The 20,253-nt window shown below is 49.5% G+C and overlaps 1 protein-coding gene across 1 annotated transcript; it reads right to left on the bottom strand.

Moving 5' to 3' along the window:
- Nucleotides 1–560: 560 nt before the first annotated feature.
- Nucleotides 561–20,079, bottom strand: LOC309515860 (uncharacterized protein). Its single transcript, XM_082194074.1, has 20 exons — nucleotides 19,824–20,079; nucleotides 17,935–18,046; nucleotides 17,736–17,799; nucleotides 17,610–17,644; nucleotides 17,211–17,271; nucleotides 17,068–17,124; nucleotides 16,902–16,961; nucleotides 15,867–15,922; nucleotides 9,766–9,884; nucleotides 7,367–7,827; nucleotides 6,488–6,693; nucleotides 6,102–6,223; nucleotides 5,624–5,720; nucleotides 4,911–4,966; nucleotides 4,765–4,815; nucleotides 4,388–4,496; nucleotides 4,256–4,301; nucleotides 3,707–3,805; nucleotides 2,964–3,044; nucleotides 561–2,843 (listed from the first exon to the last, which is right to left on the bottom strand). Exons 1-20 carry the CDS (start codon nucleotides 19,960–19,962, stop codon nucleotides 2,511–2,513), a joined length of 2,364 nt encoding a protein of 787 aa, XP_082050200.1. The 5' UTR covers nucleotides 19,963–20,079; the 3' UTR covers nucleotides 561–2,510.
- Nucleotides 20,080–20,253: the final 174 nt, after the last annotated feature.

The raw sequence follows: 20,253 nt of genomic DNA, 5'->3' as shown, positions 1-20,253 counted from the left end.
ATTAGGGAACAGGGATGTGTGTGTCCCTGTGTTTTCCCTGGAAGCTGTTCTGATTCATGAGAGGAACCTTATTCTCTCAAACTGTATTTTATATCATCATTGGAAACACGCATTTCCCCCTTTTAGAATCTCTTTTTGGATTGGTTTGATCTGCCCAACAAAAAAATTATTCGGCTACCTAAAACTGAATTTGTACTTGTGACTACGTCTATCACGAAAAAAGAATTAGTCTGAAAGAGACATTACTTCAAAGTATATATCTCACATTTACATTAGCAGCTGAAGGACTACAATCGCTCACAACCCAATCCAAACTACTTTTACCAGGAAGGAAGGAAATATCTTTGCTTTCCATTGATCTTTGGCGCTATCTCCCAGGAAAGCGTGTGTATAGGACTGCAAGCTTCATAGGTTGCAAGTTTCATTTAGTTAAGCTGAATGTTAAGCTTTAAGTGTTAAATCCGGTGAACATGATCTCCGGATCTCTTTTTGGAGGCATTCGAAAGTTAATAATACCCTTAAACATTGACTATATAACGTCACAAGAAGTAGCAACGGGGTATATGCAAAAGTAATGATTTAATGACCGTAAGCAAGACAAAGCAATAGAATTTGTGCTTCTTTCGCAGACTGGAGACAATGAAATGTTTAGCTACAATTTCCCCGTACAAACATGAAAACAATAGTCATATAGGATAACCACCCTCACGAATGCGTAACTGGTGAGTGAAGAACACACACACACACACACACACACACACAACGTTTGACCAAAAGCAAAGCACAAACTGAAAAGTATTTTGGGGGCTCTTCACAACGCTTAACTTTTAAAACAGTCCTTCTTTTCCCAAACGCAACGCCTTCAGAGGCCCGCCTTGAAGAAGGGATTCCCCGCAGCTTATTGGAAATATCAGAGTACCTGTTCATTTTTAACCAAATTAGTACTGTACCATATACATACATACAGATATATATATATATTAAAACAAATTTAGACTAAAAGCCTTCATCCAGCAACTTGCTGATTTCTTAAGAAAGAACAACTTAATCAAATAGATTCCCGCATATTTTATGGCTTCTTGTGTGATTTCCTGTGCTTTTTTATATTTTAAGGGTGGAAACACAAACCCATCACACCAAATAATAAAATTTAATGAAATATTTAATGCGCCCTCGTGTTCTTGGCGTCGCCTCCTGCTCTCCTGAATCCTTTCCCACTGCACCGTTGGAACAATGAATCACATTCTGTAAAAAGTAAGAAATGAAAGGAAATACTACTTGGAACAAGACAAAGCCCGTAAAACCCTTTCGAGATGGCCAATTGCTTCCGGGTTAACCGCGGCTTGAGCTTGCTCCCTGCGACCCCGCAGCCTTCAGGCGACACTAGGGGGGGGGGGGGAGCTGGTATCTGCTGCGTCAGCAAGGAGCTAAGAAGAGGCGTCGCCAAGGGCCGAGCTAGCCAGGGAAACGGAACCACCGCGTCGAGAGGGCGAGAAACACAATATTCTCTTTATAATATTTATAAATATATCATACAATACTGCTTCCTGTTTTGTCAAATAAGAACGTAGCAATGTTGCACAAATGCAAAATGCCACCTGATTCTTACCCTCCAAAAAATGTGATTCCCACCCCCCTCGTTTGTTTTTCATTCTTTAAACAAGCCAGTAAAATAAACGGCAATACCCGCCTTCAGGCATACAGGTTGTAAAAAGTGAAATAGTATATTTTTTTCTTGTTCCGTAGTTTTTCTTTTCTCGCCCCCCCCCATTCCTTCCCCTCCTTCCCCCAGTTATTAAATCCTTTCTGTGCTGCAGTAGGCAAGTTATGGGTGAAACACTTAAAAAAAAATCAAAGAAAATAAAACTGGCTAATAAAGCAGGAAATTGTTGTTCACAGTGACATGGCTACATAGATGCATAGTTCTTCTATGCGTTTTTTTCTCCAATCCGGTTTTGTTGAAGATTATGAAGATGTGGGGTGGCGGGGAAATCCACTTGCTTTCCGCAGTTTTACAAAACAGTGAAATAACGATTAACAACGGAGATCTTAAACGTAGAAGTTAGTCTGGATTAGCAAAAAACTAGATCCCATTATTGATATGCATCCATTTTCCAGAGAATCCCGTCCAAACCACGAAGGATGTGGCAAAAACCAAAAAGCATTCCTCTTCCTCTATAGTTTATCCGGGTTTATAGCGTTGCTAGTCCTTAAGAAACACCTCTCCTCCTTCTCCTCTTTCTAAATCCACGGAGACGCTCATAGCTCAAATCCCCCTGTTTTCACAACAGCCCGAGGTTCGTTTTAATATCCAAAAGTTCCCATATCTAAGGTTCGTGTGGGAGGTTCCGCTGATCGTCCCTCTCACTTCTTAAAGCAATTCGGAGGACAGTCACACGAGGAGATAGCATCTATAAAGCTGAGTGGCACGGAGAGAAGGAGACGGGACAGGACAGAGCAGGTCTAAAAGAGACGGTGGAGATTTTGGAGTCCCAGAGGCGCTCGGCGCATCAGCCCGAAGACGTGGCAGAAGAGCCGTTGACCGAGGCTTTCCGGGCTCTGTTGCTGAAGGAGGGGTGGTGGTTGCTGCTGCCGCCGCTGGTTCCGTTCATAGTACTAGAGATGTGCGGGAACTGGGGGTGCGGGGACTGCACCGGGGTGCCGGGGCTGAGCAAACAGGAGGAGGTGGAGGGCGGGCCGCCTCCCGCGGGGCTGCTCGCCTTCTCGCTCCCAGAGTCACTTTCCAGCTCGCCGCTGTGGTTCAGCCCATCCTGCTGGTGGCAGCCGATCTTCATCCTCTTGCAAGTTGGTCGCACCCGGTACTTCAAAGGGAGGGGGCCGTTCTGCAAGGAAAAATAAATAAAATAAGAGGAGGACGTCCTCAGACTAGGCGCTTCTTCCCCATCGGTCCGCCACCTCGCTCAAGGCAGGGGCTTCCAAGCCTTCCCCCCTGCACTATTTACCCTTCTCCAAGTGTAAATATAGGCAATATCCATGAGCGTGTAGTAGTCCTTCAAGGGCTCCTCTTCATACATGACGTCGATCTAGGGGGAGAGATGCAATTGAGCTTCGTTTTACACGGGTGGGGAGGAAGCGACGGCATCAACGTGCACGCCAAAGAAATATCCACCTGGCTCCAAATTTAAATAAGAGTTAAGCCCATTGACCTAAATAAACCAAAGATTTAAATCCAGGTACTTAGACTTACATTTGTTGGGAAGGAGGAATTTATCTTTCCTGAGTCCTAGGCTTTAGTGGGATTGCTGATCGGCCCTTAAGGAGCCAATACTTCAAGTCTTTTATTTAAGAGTTTTGGTGATTGCTGTGTTGTTTTTTTATAACCCAGACGCAAAAGCCATTAGGCAAAGGCTTATTGAGCAACCTTAGCATGAAAACGACTGTCTAAAATGCTGCGCAGGCTCTGATCTTTCAAGGACAAAGCAACCTGTGATCTGACAGCACAGAGCAAAACACTGGGGGATACTTATCTGATTCTCCAGTTTCTGAAAATAGAGGACTACATTAACAGCTTGTTTTATGTATATAAACCAAAGCAAACCACTAGCTAACATGGTACACTGTGTTGCTTAGTAAGTTTGTGCAATACATTTTTAAGTAAAAAGCATTCATTTAAATTAAATGCCAGGAGCCCAGATTTTACTGGAACTTCTACCACTATCACCCCTTTAATAAACAAAAAATGTACCTGAAAAGTATTGGGTATGTCCATTTTGCTCCTGAGAAACTTTCTCAGATGCATTACAGTCATAGCTGCAGGGCAGCGCAAATATCTTTTGTCATTCACCTGGGAAGGGTGTTTGATTAGGGGGGGGAAATAAGGCATATAGTTAAGAATTCAGTGTAAATGTAGTAGAGATACATAAGCATAGCTGGAAACTAGGAGCTAATTGCTAAATCAAAATAACAAAAATGCAGAACAGTTAATAAGGAGAGTCAAAATGTAGTAACACACATTTTCCAGGGTTTGTTTGCAATATATGACAAGTTTCCTTCTCAAAAAAATTTCGGTTAAAGAAAACTAGAAGGAAACAAAAGTTTTTGGACCATCAATCAGTTCCCTTTTAATTTTAGTTGCCAAGAAGAAACAATAAATGTCTGTACAATAGCTGCCTGCAGTGTTAATTTCTTTAGGGGAATAAAAATAACTATTAATCTAGCTGGGGCAAACAAATAATCTAAACTACTTTCTAAAGAAGGGATCTGTTAAATTCCAAAGAAAGTAAAAGTTATTTACCTCCTCTTTGGGTTTCTCTTTCTCTTTATTTCCTTTCCGTTCCAGTCTGGGAAGAAGAGTGATACAATTATAACAAAGAAGAGCTATCTAAGAATGTGCAGATAAATGTAAATTATTGTGTTCACAACTTGCCTATTTTGGTCGAAGAACTCTATGGATAAGCTTATTATCTCATCATCTGTTATAATCCTTTTGTCTTCATCTGCAACTTCGCCCCTGTCTTCATTGGAGCCATTGGCAGCTGCACAGAAATTTCCACAGTCATTTACATCTTTAAATTCAAATAAGAACAAACCTTATCAAGAGGGGAATCTCTCTCACAGCTAAGATTATTTCTGCAAATACTGAGATAACTCTGTAGCATGTATTAAAAACCTTTAAATTAATTATGCTGTATTTTGTCACTGAAATGTTAGGGGAATAATAGATGGGGAAATGTTTTAACAACCTAAGCTTTTGAGTAAGAGGACAGTTTTATGTCTACAAAAGAAAGATATTGAAGCTTTTACCATCAGCAGACGGATGAGCAGCGTAAAAGTCTCTTCTTCTTTTCATTTCATCTGAGTGAGAACACACATTTGTCATTTAGTATACTCTGGCTTTCATACAAGATAGTGCTCGTGGTGGTCACTTAATCTAAGAAGGGCTTACTTACTTTTGAAAAGGCCTGGCACTAACTTGTAGACAATGTCTTGGAGAGTTTTATCAGATCTGAAATATAAAATCCCAGGACACTCAAATTTAGAAGGGTGCCAGTATTAAAATCCAAACTGCACCTCACTTTCCAAAGCAAAGAAAGAGTATTTTCTAACAGATTCAAATGGTCAGCCCAAAGTCCTGCAACATTTAAAAATGGTTTAGACAGAAGTCTTTTACACCAGATACTTATCTGCCTAGGTGGGAAACAATTCTGTCTACGGAAACCTACTTGCCACAGTGTTACTGTCTAAAATGCATGCAGCTAATCAAGAGATACCATCCCTAAACAGCAAAGGGCGATGCAGCTAAGTAAGGAGGACTTCTGAAATGAATCTAACTTTTGCCTTTCTCCACCAGCACAATATATGAGGGGGATGGGTTAGCTGGAACTGACAATAATTTGCAGTTTGGTCAGGCAAGGCAAGAATAAAGTACGTATCCATAAACATATAAGTAGCTGGGGTTTGGGTTTGGAGGGAATTCAAGGAGCGACAGGACTTAAATGCCTGCTCCCCCTCCACACATGAACTTCAGTTTGCAAACTGACATCTCCAGCCAGATCCCAACGTGTGATGAAGAGGTGGCAATCCAAAGAAGCGCGCAAGCCTCGCTACCCTCTGAACTTATCACCTGAAATGAAACACAGCAGTTCAGTTGTCTCTCGCCTACCTTATATTTAAAAGGGGTCTGGTTTTGTGAACTTGGACATCGCAAATAGGGCAATACTTGCTGGTCTCCAAGTAGCGCACGATGCACGTCTTACAAACTATAAGAAAAGAGAGAGAGAGAGAGAGAGAGAGAGAGAGAGAGAAGAAGAGGCAAAATTTTGATCAGCGGTCAAGGCGAGGTTTCCAGCTATTAAAAGAAGTAACGAGACTTTTCTAAACCCGGAGCCACCAAGCAAAGGTAACCATTATTTGGATAGGGGGCCAAATCTCGAAGGAGCTGCAAAGAGCCGGAGGGAGTCCCTTAAAGATATATAGGGCATGTTTACAAGACTATGGAGCCACTGGCAACCGCACGTAAATGGGAGCAGACCTTTATTGCGAGGGATCAGAGGCTGGCGGGGGTGGGCGGTTGCTGGCCCAGAGCCTTTATCTGCGTCCCTGGAGGGCTAAGGGCACGTGTGAAGCCGGACGGTACTTACAGGAGTGCAGACACTCGATGATGGTGGTCGCATCGATGAAGTACCCTCCGCAGAGCACGCACATGAGGTGGGGGTTTAGCTCGGTGATTTTGATGCGGGTGGTGCGATGCATTTTTGCAGCTCTGAAAGGCACACAGGGGGGCCGTTTAAGTGCGGGAGGGAAGCGTCTCCGAGGCGCACGCAACCTCCACTCCCCCTTCGGACCCCTCCTGGCTTGCAAGGCAGCCCCCGGCCTCCCGCTCGCCCCTCCTCAAGGAGGAGAAGAAACCTCGGAAATGTAACTCGGAAGGCGGCGGCGGCGGCGGGAAGCTGGCGAGGCAGGAACTGTAATGCAAAGCGGGAGGCCCGGGCGCAGGGAAGGGGCTGCTGCTCTGCCCAGTGCCCACCTGCCCGCCTGGCCTGGCGCGGCGGCGGCGGGTGCGGGGCTTCTCGGGGCCCTTCTCCCGCGGCGGGCAGGGCACCCCGGTGGCGCTTGCCGGAGCAGAGGATCGCGGCCGGGGGAGAGGCCAGGAGGACGAGGAGGAGGAGGCGCCGGATCCCGGTGCAGCTGCGGACGCTGCCCTGGGCATTTCCGGCGAGGGGGGAGGAGGGGAGGAGGGGAGGGGGCGGAGGAGGAGGAAGAAAGAAGAAGGGGGGAGAGGGAGGGAGCTGCTCGCCCGCCCGCCTTGCACCTTGGCACCGGCGAGGCTGGGCAGGAGAGGATCGGGCCGCGGCGGACCTGGGCTTCTTCTCCCGCGTCGCCTGGCTCCGCTTGCCTCGCTGCCGCCAGCCCAACAGGCTCGGGACGGCGGCGCCTTCGGAACCGCGCTCTGGAGGGGGTTGCTATAGCAACTTACACTTACACTTGGCATCCTGCCACCGCCCGGAGCGCAGCACCAGGAGGAGGGGGAGAGAAAGAGGGAGTGGAGGGGGGTGGCGGAGAAAGGAAAGAGGGAGAGAGAAAGTGCGCCCCGGAAGGTGGCCCGGGAGAGTCCTGCGAGCAGCGAGGGTCTAGGTGTGCCGCACCCGGGAGGGGAGGGGGTGGGCAGAAGAGGACCCGGGTGTGCGCCTGGAGGGCGGGTGCAGCCTCAGGAAAGGCGCAGGGGGCGTGGCGGGGGCCGGGAAAGGGGGTCCTTTCCTCTCCTTCCCCTCCGCCGCCAAGGGGCCGGGCAGGAGGCCAAGAGCGGCGCTGGAGGGGGAGGCCTCGGGGGCGGCCTGAGCCAGCGCCGGGGTGTGCGCCAGGCCGAGCAGAGAGGCTCCTCCCGGCCCTTTCGGCAGCTCCTCGCAGGGGCCTCCATCCACGTCGACTCAGTCCGGGCAAGGAAGCGGCGGCAGCTCAGCCTCCGGTTTCCTGCCCTCTCCAACGAGCCGTGTCTGCGCCGGGACGGGGCTCCAAGTTGGCGCGTCTCAGCCCAGTCGCGCATCTGAATCCGCACCTCGTCCCAGACCAGCACAGCGGCCCGAGTCTCATTTCCAGAGGTTGCTGAACCAGAGCAATTGACGGTGCCACCAGCTCCAGAGGCAGCCGGGCAGGAGGGAAAGGCGCCTGCCGCCCCAGAGCCCAGGTTAAGGTCCCTGATCTCAGCAGATGCCCTCGCAACCAAGGCGAAAACCTTCCCTGCAAAGAGCCCGCAATCCCGGCCGAACTTGGCCAAGGAAAGAGCAAAAGCCCTCGCGTTGCGCGGAGGAAGGAGGAGGTGGGACTGGCAGCAGCAGAGACAACCTGAGCAAGCCAGCAGCTGCTTCTCTGGGGAGAGGGAAGCAAACGCTGGACCAGGGGGAAATGTTTCTCTTACATACACACACACACAAATTCCCCAAAAGGAAGAAGGCCCGGGGCAGAGGCGCTAGCCTTGGCCTTAAACTCGAGGGTGGCAGCGAGGCTGGGCGCTCCCATGCATTGTGTGCGGATTTTCCGAGATCTCTCCAACAGTATCAACAAAGGAGCAGCCTGGAGTTTTTGGATCTCGCCAGTCTCGGCTCTTGGCTTCTTGCCCGCGATTTCCCTCCATGCCCTCAGCCAGGAGGAAGACTCCTTCTTGAGTTGACCTGAACCAGTCTCTCCTGCCCTCATTTTATTCGTGAAGGAAACCCTAAATATCTCACAACTGGGGCAAGTAGATGGCTCTTTTAATCGGCCGCCTTACAATTCTTCTCCAGCGCTGAGACTCACCGAAGCAGCCCAGTCTTTCGGAAGAGACGAACATGTTTTATTTCACAAAGGACTTCCTAACTGAAAGAAAACTCCCAACAGCCGTGAAGCTTCCCTGGTCGAAGCTCTTTCCCTTAACCGCATATTATTTATGACCCAAGTTAGCCTTCTTCCCCAGGGCATGGTCGAAGCTATCTCTGAAATCCGGGGTCTGAAAACCAGCAAACTGAACCGAAGAACAACAGTGAAAGACGCCAGCCAGCACACACGTGTGCACACGCACCCCCCTTTCTGTTCACACACAGTTTGCACTGCGCGCGTAAACATAAAGAGCATTTCACTCCCAAACGCGCCAATTCCTCCTCCAGGAGGGGAGCTTCAACTTCTCATTCCCCGCCCCCTCCTTATGTTAAGATCGGCGTGCATACAGTCAAGAAACGCTGACCTTTAACACGAGCGAATATATTTTATTCCAGGCGCTCTCTCGCTCGCCAGGCAAGTCTTCAACCGTGCAAACAAGGGGAGGGTGAAGTTTGCTATGACAGCCAGCCTGGAGGCCATGCGCGGGTTACTTCAAAATACAGGGGCAAGCTCTAGTTATGAAGGCTCACGGTACCCCGTGAATGAGCACAAAGGATCTGCGCCGGCAGCTGAAAATGGAGCGAAGTCGACCCGAAGACCAGGTAAGCCTCGATGGAGCAGAACTTCACCCTTTGCACCAACAGCCACACAGGCAGATAGCCCTTCCTTCACCTGCCATGTATTTGAGACCTTAGAATTCTTACAACAGACCTAAATCCTGATGGCGATCAATCAATCGATTGAAAACCGATTCTGGAAGGCATGTATGCCCACATGTGTTGCCAATAAGATACGTGCTCCTTCTTCCCAATATCTGGCTGAAATCCATCTTTAAGTGCGGGAGGGAAGCGGCTTCCAGAGAAGAAATTAATGTGCTCAGTGGCAGAAATCCTCCTCCTTTAGAGCCAAGCTCCTAAAAGTAGCAAATGGGACTCTCCAGCTGGTCTCCTGCTACCACAAAATCTGGTTCCTTCCCAGCCAGCGCGGTGTCCAAACTTATTAAAGGTTAAGAGGCTACACACAGAATCCGCCAACTTCCAGCAAAAGTCTTCCCTTACACATACGGACGCATCCCATTCTCCTCCCGCCCCATATTATATTTTCAGAGAGTGTTCCTCCTCCTTGGAGGCTCATTTCCAAACAAACTCTCCCCCAATACTTAGCTGCGTCTTGTGCTCCTGAGTTCTGGAGGCAAAAAAAATGTTAGAGCTTTAACGAACGCCATGGAGGTGTTCTGACCACATGTCTGTCTCTCCCAGGTTTGGGGGCAAAGGGGGATTTTACCCGTAGGATTTGATGGCACCGACTTATTTCCTGAACTCCTTTTGCCAGGACTACCCTGTCAAGCGAGGTTAGGCCAAGCTACGTTAGGTGGACGTGTGCTCCGTTTCTCGCGCCAGAAGCAAACCCATCACACCTCGCATACTAGCAAGTCGTTGCCACTAAACTTGCCTTGACCCAGCTTGGAAGGACTGCGGGACAAGGGGCTAGAAAACCAGTTAGAGAAAAAGAAAACCGCGCTGGAAGACCCTGCAAGTCCCATCATCTCAGCTTCCCCAAATCTCTTCCGTCTGCACAGGGCAAACTCGCATTAACGCAGAAACCCCTGTGCCCCCGAAGTTAATTTCCCAGCTTTGCCCTCCCGTCCCCAAAGCGCAGAAACTTTAACAATTTACGCGCACGCGAGAAAAAGCGCCCAGCTGCAAGCTGAGCGAGAACCGCCATCTTACGAGCCATCCAGTCCCACACCGGGGTCCGCCAAACTTAAGTTAATAAAATTCCTGGGAGAGTCCTCCTGGGCGCGACCAGCCCCCCAGCGGGATCGCCCCCTCGGGGGGGACCCATCCCTATAAGATGGGGGCTCTGCGGGGATCCTGAAACCCCCTGCGAGGCGCTTCTTGGCCAGGCAGCCGCCGTCCTCTGACCCAGGCAGCGCCAGGTTTCATGCACCGCCCGCGTTCAATCGAAATCTGCATTTAAACAAAGGAGCCCCAGAGAGATCGGCGAGCAGGGGCTGAAAATAGAAATATCCTCCTGCGGGGCCATGTGCCCAGGAAGGGGCTAGCGGCGAGCCGAGGGAGGAAAGGAACCGAAATCCGCCGGAGGGGGGGCGTCGCCCCAGCCAGTGCACGGGCCGCCACCGCCGCCGCCGCCGCGCCTCCCGGGGTCCCTGCGCGGAGGGCGAGGGCGCGGAGGCAGCGCGGAGATGGAGCAGCCTGTCAGCGCTTTCCCCACCCGGAGAGCCCGGGGACACCTAGCAAGGCTGGCGCCCCTTCGCAGCCCCCCGAAACCGCCTCCCAGGCCCCGCCGCCCCCCGGCCCCCGGAGGGCAGCCGCGCCCGGGGATACGTACCCGCGAGAAGGAGCCGGCGGGCGACGATCCGAACCGCCCCGAAAGACAATGAAAGTTAAAAGTCGCTCAGCAGAAAATGAATGTGAGCCAAGCGGCCATCTTGAAATGAACTGCAGACGCTGTCAATTGCAATGAGCGCAGGGCTGCCGCCGCCGCCGCCGCCGCGCTCAGCTCAGCTCATGCTCGCTCCCCCGCAGCCGGGCTCCTCTCCGCCACCGAGCCCCCTCCCTCGCCCTCGGATCCCTGCGCCGCCCCAGGAGTTGGCTCTGCCTCCCCCCCCCCCGTAGCCCTCGCTCTCCCTCGCCTCCTCTCTCTGCCTCTCCCCACCTCCTTCTCAATGCGCAGCTCCAGTGCTGGGATCTCAAAATCTTTCTAATCCGGATGGTTTGCCTCTCCTCCTCCGCCAGCCCATTGTCTCTTGCGCTCTTTCTTTTCTTCCTCGGCTTCCCCCCCCCCCCACCCCTTCACCCACTCGCCTCGCAATCTCTTTCCCCCTCTGCTGTGCTTTTTCTTTCTTTTTTTCGGCCCCTCGGAGAGGGAGGCTCTTCCTCCCTCCCTCCTTCCCACTCCTCCTCCTCCTCTTTTTTTCCCCCCTTTACGAGGAAAAAAAATAATTGTGATTATTTCATAGTTGTGGAGGGAGCCAGGGGAGAGGAGGGAGAGTGGCGGGCGAGGAGGGGGCTGCTGGCTGCCGCTGCTGGTGGAAAATGCAACGCTGAAAGGCACACAGTGGAAACTGACACCGTCCCCAAAATGGCTCAGAGTTCGCCCGCCCCGCCAGGATCACGTGGGGCTCCTCATTCCTTAAGGGTGGCCTGGGAATTAGTGTCGGTGTAGTCGGAGCCCGTCAGCCTCCCTGTGACCCAATCCCGCGGCTCGGCCGCCTCCCCCTCCCCGCGCGCCACCCTCCCCTCCCCTCCCCCTCCCCGCACTCCGCCTGGTCCTCCGCCTCCCTCCGCTCCACACACACTTCGCCGAGTCCTCCTTTTCTCCACCGCGCTCACGCTGCTGCTGCTGAGCTGCCGCTGCCGCTTGTTCCACCTCCCCCCTTCTCTCTCTCTCTCTCTCTCTCACACACACACAAAATGTATTATTCATTTTCTTCCCCCCGAACACACCCACTCCACGCTTGTAGAGTCGCTTTGCCCGTTCCTTCTCGTTTCCCCACATTTTGTTCACCCTGTCACTTCACGCGCACAATCTCTCTCTCTTTTCTTCTGGCTTAACTGCAACACACACAAACCTCTTTTTCTCTGCTTCCCCTCCCCCCGCTATCGCCTCTTTCTTTTCTATATTTGCTCCTTCTCTGACCGACACCTATCTATTCCTTAAATATGTCTGTGTGTGTGTGTGTGTGTGTGTTTGTGTCTCCCACCCGGCCCCCCGCCCCAGGGCACAATAAACTGAAGCTTGCCACCTTTTGGCTTAGTCCATTCCCCTCATCTAAACCTGTCTACTCCGCTCTTTGCGCCTGCTGCCACCTCTCCCTCCTCACACGACGGTGGCCCCAACTCCGCAGCCCACCATTTTAATATCTGGCGGTGGCACCCAAAGCAAGGTCCCCTGGTCCTCGAAGCGTCTAGTCTGGTGGCTTCCCTCCCGCGCGCACGAGACGCGGCGCTCCTCTGCCGTCGTGGCCCCACAGCCTTCCTCGGGTGCCCGCGCCCAAAATTGCCCCCCGCCGCTCCCAAGCTGCTGTGGGCAAGACCTTTGGCGACGCGACAGGAGACTTGCTCAGCAAAGGCGTTTCAGGTGTCGTGGGTGTCGGAAGTGCAACGTGCGGCCAAGGCGAACTAACCCGCAGCTGCGTCTCTGCGCTTCCACCTCCGCCCCTCGTTTCCTTCTATTTTCCCGCCTTGGCATCCGATCCACGCGTCGTCTGTAGACGAGCTGCTTCTCCTCAGGGCGTCCCAACACTCTTCGCGCCCTGCACATCCCCACCCTCCCCACGCGACCCCCGTTTCCTCCGCCTGGTATTTCCTATCCAGCGCCCCCAGTCTTTGCCTCCTTTCGCCTTCCACTTTTACCATTCTCGTCTCACGATTTATATACACCCTAGAAATGTTTGAAAACTGACCCCCTCCCCCCTTCTCCACGCCTGTCTCTCTCTCTTCCTTTCCTTCTAAGGACCCGATCCCGATTTCCTTCCTTTATTTCGGTTCCCTCTCGCGCGGCTTTGACTTCGCCATCCCTCGCGCCTTTTTTTGCCCACCCAAAGTGCCCTCATCCTTCGTCCTGGGCTTTTCTCCCTCCACAACCCCAATTGAGATTCCTCAGATACACGAGGTCCCCCCCCCCGTCTCTTCATCTCTTATTTTCTTTAACGTGTTTAAACACAAGAGCGTTCCTGACCCCCCCAGCCCCGCGAAACCACCCATTTCCCCTTGACTGGCGAACGGTCTTCCTGGCCTTGAACACGCCGTCTCGTTTCCCGCCTTTCTTCGTCGTATCAGTTCCCTTCTCCCCACCAGCTCTGCCACCTCACGCTTCGTCACGGGCGATAAATAGGATCGCATTGAGGCAACAAATGTCTTCCGCGAACACCCCCCCCATCCCTTCCCTACCACAATTTTGGCTCCCCTCCCCCACCCTGTCGCTGCCTCGCAGGCATTCCTCGCCGCACTTTCCCCGCTTCCCTCGCTGTCTCGCGCGCAGCTCGCACGATTTCCTTCCACAGATCGCGGCGGCAGAATCCCACCTAATGGCGCGCCCCGGGGGCAGGCAGCCCGGCGCTGCGGGTGGGGGGGGGGGTGAGGAGAAGAAGAGGCTCCCCAGGGAACCAACTCGAAAATAGGCACCCCGCGTCTTCTGGGCAAGGAACAATTGCGCTCTTCGCAACCGTGAACGTCGCTTGAGAACAAAACACAGCGCAAGGCGCTCCTTGCCCCGAGGTCGGTCGGTCGGTCGGTCGCGGCGTGTGTGGATCCTTCCATTCCACAGGCGATCCTTTTAAGGCTGGACGCTGTTGGACGCCGTCCCTTTCTCGGCAAGCGTTCAGAAGAAACGCAGCCATCGAAAAGGAGCTGGGGAAAGCCCGCCCGCCCCCCACTTCCCAAAGAGAGACGGGCGGGGGTCGTGCGGAGACTGGCACGCCCGGGAGACGTCGGAAGGGACGTTCCTAACCCGGGTTCGTGGCTTGTGCTGCTTGCCACGCCTGGGAAAGAGCCACGCTCTGGTCCTCCTCAGCCATCGATTGGGAACACAAACGTCCAACACACACACACACACACACACACACACACACACGGGGCAGACAAACCTGGGGCAGCGCCCTCCTCGTCACAATTTGACCCGTTCGCGTGTGTTATTTCTGATGCCATGTTGCCAACCCGGTCTCCCTCTCCACAGGACGCAGGGAAATGGAAGGTTGGAAGAGAGCATATCGGATTCTCCTCCGCGCCGTGATTATAATGGGAAGCGAATAGGAACCCGCATAGAGGCATTCATTCATTCATTTTTTAAATAAATAAATAATAATTAAAAATAGCTCTCCGATTCCACCAGGGATGGAGAGACTGACCCTGGCGTCACCGCAGCACCGAGGAACTTGACCCACCCGCGGATTCTCTTCTCAGTGCCAAACCCGGAGCTTGGAAGTTGAGGATCGGGGTGCAAAACAGGCTGGGAAAAGGGGGGCGCCGGCCTCACTCAGTCGCGGATGGGGCGCCTCCCATTGCAAGCTCGCTTCCACCCCACCTCGCGCTAATAATAATAATCATCATAATAATCATAATATCTCAACGATAAATGGTGTGAACCAAAAGGGATGGGAGGATGCTTGTTTGGTTTACCAAAATCTCTTCTCTCCAAGCCGGCTGAAGGCTGATAAAAGGACCCGCTTCCGCGTGCGACCCTCCCCCGAATAAGAAATGTGGAAGAGTCTAAGCCAGGAGGTGATGGCAGCGTCTTCGGCACTTCGCTTCTCTGCCTTTCATCCGTTCCTTTGCCACCGTGAGCGCGGGCATGGTTCTACTTATGGGGAGGGATCTTTTCAGGTGGACTCACCACGTCTAGCTCCAGAAGATTTCGATATCCTAAACTGAACACTCCAGGTTCTTATGGGCTTGGTACAGAAAACGCTGGTCTATTTCTTTGTCACTCCCCAACAAAGAGTAGCAAACGGGTGTTTTCCCTCCCAGGTGGGCAGTTTCCTCTTGCCCTTTCCACGATGGTATAAAGAACCCAAGGAAGATGAAAGGAAAAACGGGAATTCGGATCATGGATCTCGCTGTAAACCAGAGCTGTCTCGCTACCCATTTCCCAGCCGGGGGTGTATAATTACCAACTGGGAAAGCAGCTTCTGCCCACGTTGTAAGATGGGGGCGAGGGTGGAGTTGTTTTTTGTTTGTTTTAAGTTGTGGAGACAATGCTGGTCACATTCCATCTATAGCCATTCAACTGCATTGAAGTGAAAAGAAACCCACTGGTGCAATTAAGGGCACTCCAGCTATTGTCTATCTACATAAACTACTGAATATTTAAGCAAGTAAATCCGGGTCAAAACAGATGAAGGCATGAAAGTTTCGTTTCGCGTGTGAATCACCAATTTATTTATTTATTTTTCAAAAAGCTGCAACGTGACTTCACCAAAATGAGACTCAAGACGACTGACTACTTAATTACAACACAATGAAGGCCTCCTTAGGTTCAGAGCCTCACAGCCCTTCAAAGTGATCTTTGCTGGTGAGAAGGTTACTCTTGGAATGTTGACTCCATAGTGGGGACCCCCAGGAGAACCCAACCATTCCGCCAGTCCCCCAATCAACACACATTATTATTGATAGATGTGGCACACAAAATAGATCATCTCTCTATTGCTTTTGCTCTCTGTTTTTATTAGAGGTTAGAAATGGGAAATAATGCCTTGTTTTTAAAGACAGGACAAGACTGAGCAGGGAGCAGATATTTAACAAGGGGACAGGAAAAATAGAAGAAGACAATTATCTGGTTATCTAACAAATAAACATTTTCCCATTAGACATGACACTAAAAATGCTACAGTCTTGACTGTACATACATACAAAACATGAAACATTGGCTAGAAAGTAGGTATTCCATTTCAGTACAGCCAATGCTTTATCAAAATCCCATCAAATGAAGTAAGAACAAGGAGTAATCGTATTAATGTTCAAAGATGAAACTGTTAGGAAACAATTTCTTTTTCTTCTTGGATCCAATAGTCTGCCAAGGTCTGCAGTCACAGCTGAGTTGTTCTCTCTAGGCTTTTAGCTGCATCTTTTAGTTTCCCAACTAAATCCTAAAACATGAAGTAAGAACTTTAGAAAAGAAGTAATTTGTTGTACATAGTGGGGTTACTTGAACATATTAGTTCTGTGAATGTTGTCTTCAAAGGTGATCAAGTTTACATCTGGAAAACTTGGTGTCTAACACTTTGAGAAGAATGCCTACAGGTCAGCTATTTTATATCTTTAAGAAACATTCAGCCTTTCTGTCATATTTTAGTTAAGGGTAGATACTGAACATTCTTAAGAGAAATGATGTGTTAATAACAGAATTTTTAAAATGAAAGTGCTTGAATTAATATAGAGCAGAATATAAATGACTGTAATAAATTAAATAAAAAGTATCAAAAGACAGAGACAACTTCGCTATCTTTCTTGCTGTTTAATATAACAATTAAATTAATTCATCAAATTTTCAAGTTGCAGTCCTAAATATATTTACTTATTTGCAATGGATTAAAATTTCAATTTAATATGGAATGTAAAACTAATTTTTATTTTAAAATAATTCCCAGGATTAACCTGTAACCCTTTTCTTTTGCTCAACTTCTCAATCTTTACCTAATTTTACACTTTTTAATGCTTGGGTTAGGTTTTGTTTATTGCTTGCTGTAGTCAATGTGAACTTCTTTGTACAAAGAGCTCAGTTTACCATCCTTGAACAATTTACACAAACCCAATTTAGCCAAAGTCAATGCAAGTTGCACTCTCTATATTAATGTACAGTATATAGTTACAGAAAGTGAATTTCCTCTCAGGTATTACATTTGAAACAGTTCCCTCCAACCCCCTTAAAATGTGATTCCAAGATCATAGCTACTATGTGGGTTAATCTGAAATCTCAATTTGGTGAGGTACATAATCAAACCATTATACAGTAACATATTTAATAAACACACTTTTTTGCAAACTTCAGTTTGGGTGGATTCCTGATAGAAAATTTCATTCTGACACCTGAAATGGTCACACCCGCACAAACATATGAAGAAATACCTGTAATTGCTCCATAGAACAACTAAAATTAATGTCCGGTTGAGATCTTGAGTCACTGTTCTAAAGGAACAAAAATCCCAAATGTTAGAAGTTTAACACCTGGCAAAACCTGAAGTAATATTTAATTCAGTGATGGTGAGGAAAAGCGTAAGAATGGGTGCAGTACCTCAACATTTAAAGTCATCAGATAAGCAGGGCGATAATTTTTATGAAGTTGATTTGTCTAAAGTAATAAGGGAAGAGGAAAAAAATGTATCAGAATTCAGCATATAAAGAAACCAGAATAAAGCAGTACCCTTATTAAATTACCTTGATCTGATATTCCAAACGCCAACAAACATCAGTTATATGCAGCGGACATCTGCCTATACTGAAGAACACAATCATCATTTTCTTATTAGGTTATATTATGCTAAATGAAAAAGCTGTTGCACAGATTTCAGGCATAAAAAGGTGACTGTTCCATAGATCAATAGTGTATTTCAAAAGTGGGTTAAGGGTGCAAATTATCTCAACTTGATAACTTGTGCCTATGTTTTCGCCACTGTATCCATTTCAGCAGCCTCTTATATTAACTTTAAAGGTGCATTTGAAATTAATAGCAAAACTCTAGCCATGTAGTTCTGATGTATTCAATGGGGCTTACTCCCTAGTAAGTTTGTTTCAGTTTGTAACCTTAAAGTAATAAAACAACTTCCTTTGACATACCTTCCCAATAGGATTTCCAAGGTATCTTTATTTTTCTGCAAAGAAGAGAAAAAAGTTTGCCATCTTCTACAGAACAAATAAAATATGAATATGGGAATAAAATAATAATAAAATAGGCTTGAAAACCTGGTATTCGGTGCAAAATTGTTCAATTCTTTCTTTGTCAAACTTACAGTCTTCTAAATAAGTACTAAAAGGGAAACCAAAAGGATGTGTTAGCCTAAATGCCAGTACAACTCAAGCAGGAAGATTTACAGCAATGGCTGGTGTTAAAAAACAAACTAAAACACCTCAAACCCTGTGAAGGGCTTTAAAATGGGAGTACCTTATGGCAGATTTGTCAGCTTTTTGCTTTCCAGCTTCTACTATACAAGTTGCAGCTGCTGCATGACAATACTTTAATACGGCTGGATCAATATGTTCCAAGTCTGGATGATCTAAAAATAAATGAAATTTCAAAGACGGTATAACTTCAGGGGAATGTTCTTTCAAACAGAGAGAGACTAAAAACTTTCCATGCAGCCATACTTAGCATAGCCCAGTTTTAACAGTTGGGAAAGTATAATGCATTTCATATTGGCAATACTTAAAGCACAGCTATAAAGATATTGACTCATTCATAAGGTTTCCCTCATTCATAAGGAGCCACAACAAATGAAGAGGCAATCTCAGCTCTCCTTTAAAATGCCTTCTCCCAAGACCCAAACCTGGCCTAAGTCGTTTCCAGCATAAGTTTCTCTGGAATTATCCCATCAGGCTCAGAATTTGGCACGTTATCCAGAAGAAACAAACGGATTTAGTGCATTTTCTAAACACAGTGTCCTGGTTTTCCTCCTTCCCAGCGTTTTTTGTTTTTGTTTCAATATGCAATCCATTACTGGAATTTCTTGGCAAGCATCGAGTTATAAAACAAATGTAAACTGCAGAATTTATTTTTACAAATAAAAAATCGCCATGCTTTTGGATGTTGCATTCATACAATGAGGGGGAGCACCTGCCCCCCTATAAACTGCCAAATGCACCCGTGGAAGAGATGGAGAAAACATTTCATAGGGTTGAGTTCTAAATCAAGGTCAGTTTAAAACAAAACATACACACAACCAAACCATGTGCCTTTCTAACTATCCTACTCCGAATACCGCGCTCCCTTCAGATGTACCGTAACTACAAACCCTTCTGGCCACAACATTTCTAACTTTTCCTTCTCCTTCTCCTCCTCGCCGAGCCCCGTCTGAGTAAACAGAGCTGCTATTCGGCAATTGCAGTTCAAGCTAGTTCCTACCGGAGGCCGCGCGTTTTGAAGGCGAGCGACTACATGGCAGCGAGCAGAGCGGCTCAAACAAACGCCTTCCTTCATCGGCTAAGCGAAAGCGGCCGGCCCAACGTCAACAACCAGATCCCCCTTCGCCAGCAGGCAACCGACGGTCACCGATCCAGGGTTTCCCGCACGGAAACAGGCCGGGAAAATAATAATAATAATCCTCATAATGATCATCATAATAATGGAATGCAGTTTCAGAGCGGCATTAAGGAACAATGACGCGAAAAGAAAGCACTATTCATGCACAGCCCAGAGAGCCTTGATCGTGAGGCTGCAGCACGGAGCCTTCCTAAAATAAATCAACCCGTTTAGAAGCCTGACCTTTGCAAATAACAATAACAATAATAATAATAATAATAATAATGACGCCGCTAATCCCAGGGACTGCAGTAAATAACTCGCCGGGGCGGGGGGGTGGAAGGGAAGTGAAAATAAACCGACACCAACGCGACGGAGGAGGGGAACCGACACCCAGCACAAAGCTGCCTCGCCAAAGAGGCTTTTAGGCCAGGAGCGAGCGAGAGGGGCGCTGCTGATTTTCTGCAAGGAAATGACAGCCGCCGGGAAATGGAGGAGAGCAGCAACAATAACAGACAGAAACAAAGAGCGAGCCTGGCTGCAGGACGTGGGCGGCTGCCTTTCTCGGCGAGGCAGAAAGCACTTCCTGAGTTTCCGGGGAAGCGGCCGAGGCTGGTGCTGGAGATGCGGGCAGCAAGCAGCCCTGACAATGCGCCGGGGCTGCGGGGAGAGAAGCCGAGCGAAGCGGGGGAAGAGCCGCCTCCCCCGGCTGGCCTGCCTGCTTCTCTCTCCCTCTCCGGTTCCCCAGGCGGCAGCAGCAACAGCAGCCGCCCTGCAGCTTCCCCCCCTCCAGCTCCTCCCGGAGCAGCACTTACCTAGCGCGGCCTGGCCGGCCTGGCCGCCGAGCAAGGCACCGAAGGCGGCCTGCAGCAGAGCCTCGTAGGCTCGGGGGGAGAAGCAGCCGCGCTCGGCCAGGAGCTGCAGCCCGCCCTGCACAGACTCCGACAGCTCCATTGTGAGCCGCGCGGTGACCTTCGACACCCGCCCACGTGATCCCCGCGCTCAGCTGATCCCGCGGCGAGAGGGGAGCTGGAGCTGCAGCGGTGGCGGCTGTGGATTTCAGCCCCGAGCCTGCGAGGAAGGAGGCGGCGCTGCTGCCGCCGCCTCGCCGTTGTTGCTTTGGTGGCTGCGAGCTCAACGTCCACTCCCCCCCCCCTCTCTCTCCAGGCATTCCTTGAGTATAAACTCCCTTTCTTGTACTTGACCCACCACTACCACCTTCCTTTCATTTTATTTTGTGCTCGC

The sequence above is a fragment of the Podarcis vaucheri genome (assembly GCF_965113315.1).
Source record: "Podarcis vaucheri genome assembly, chromosome: 12".
NCBI lineage: Eukaryota > Metazoa > Chordata > Lepidosauria > Squamata > Lacertidae > Podarcis > Podarcis vaucheri.
This window is presented reverse-complemented; position numbering and strand designations above follow the sequence as displayed.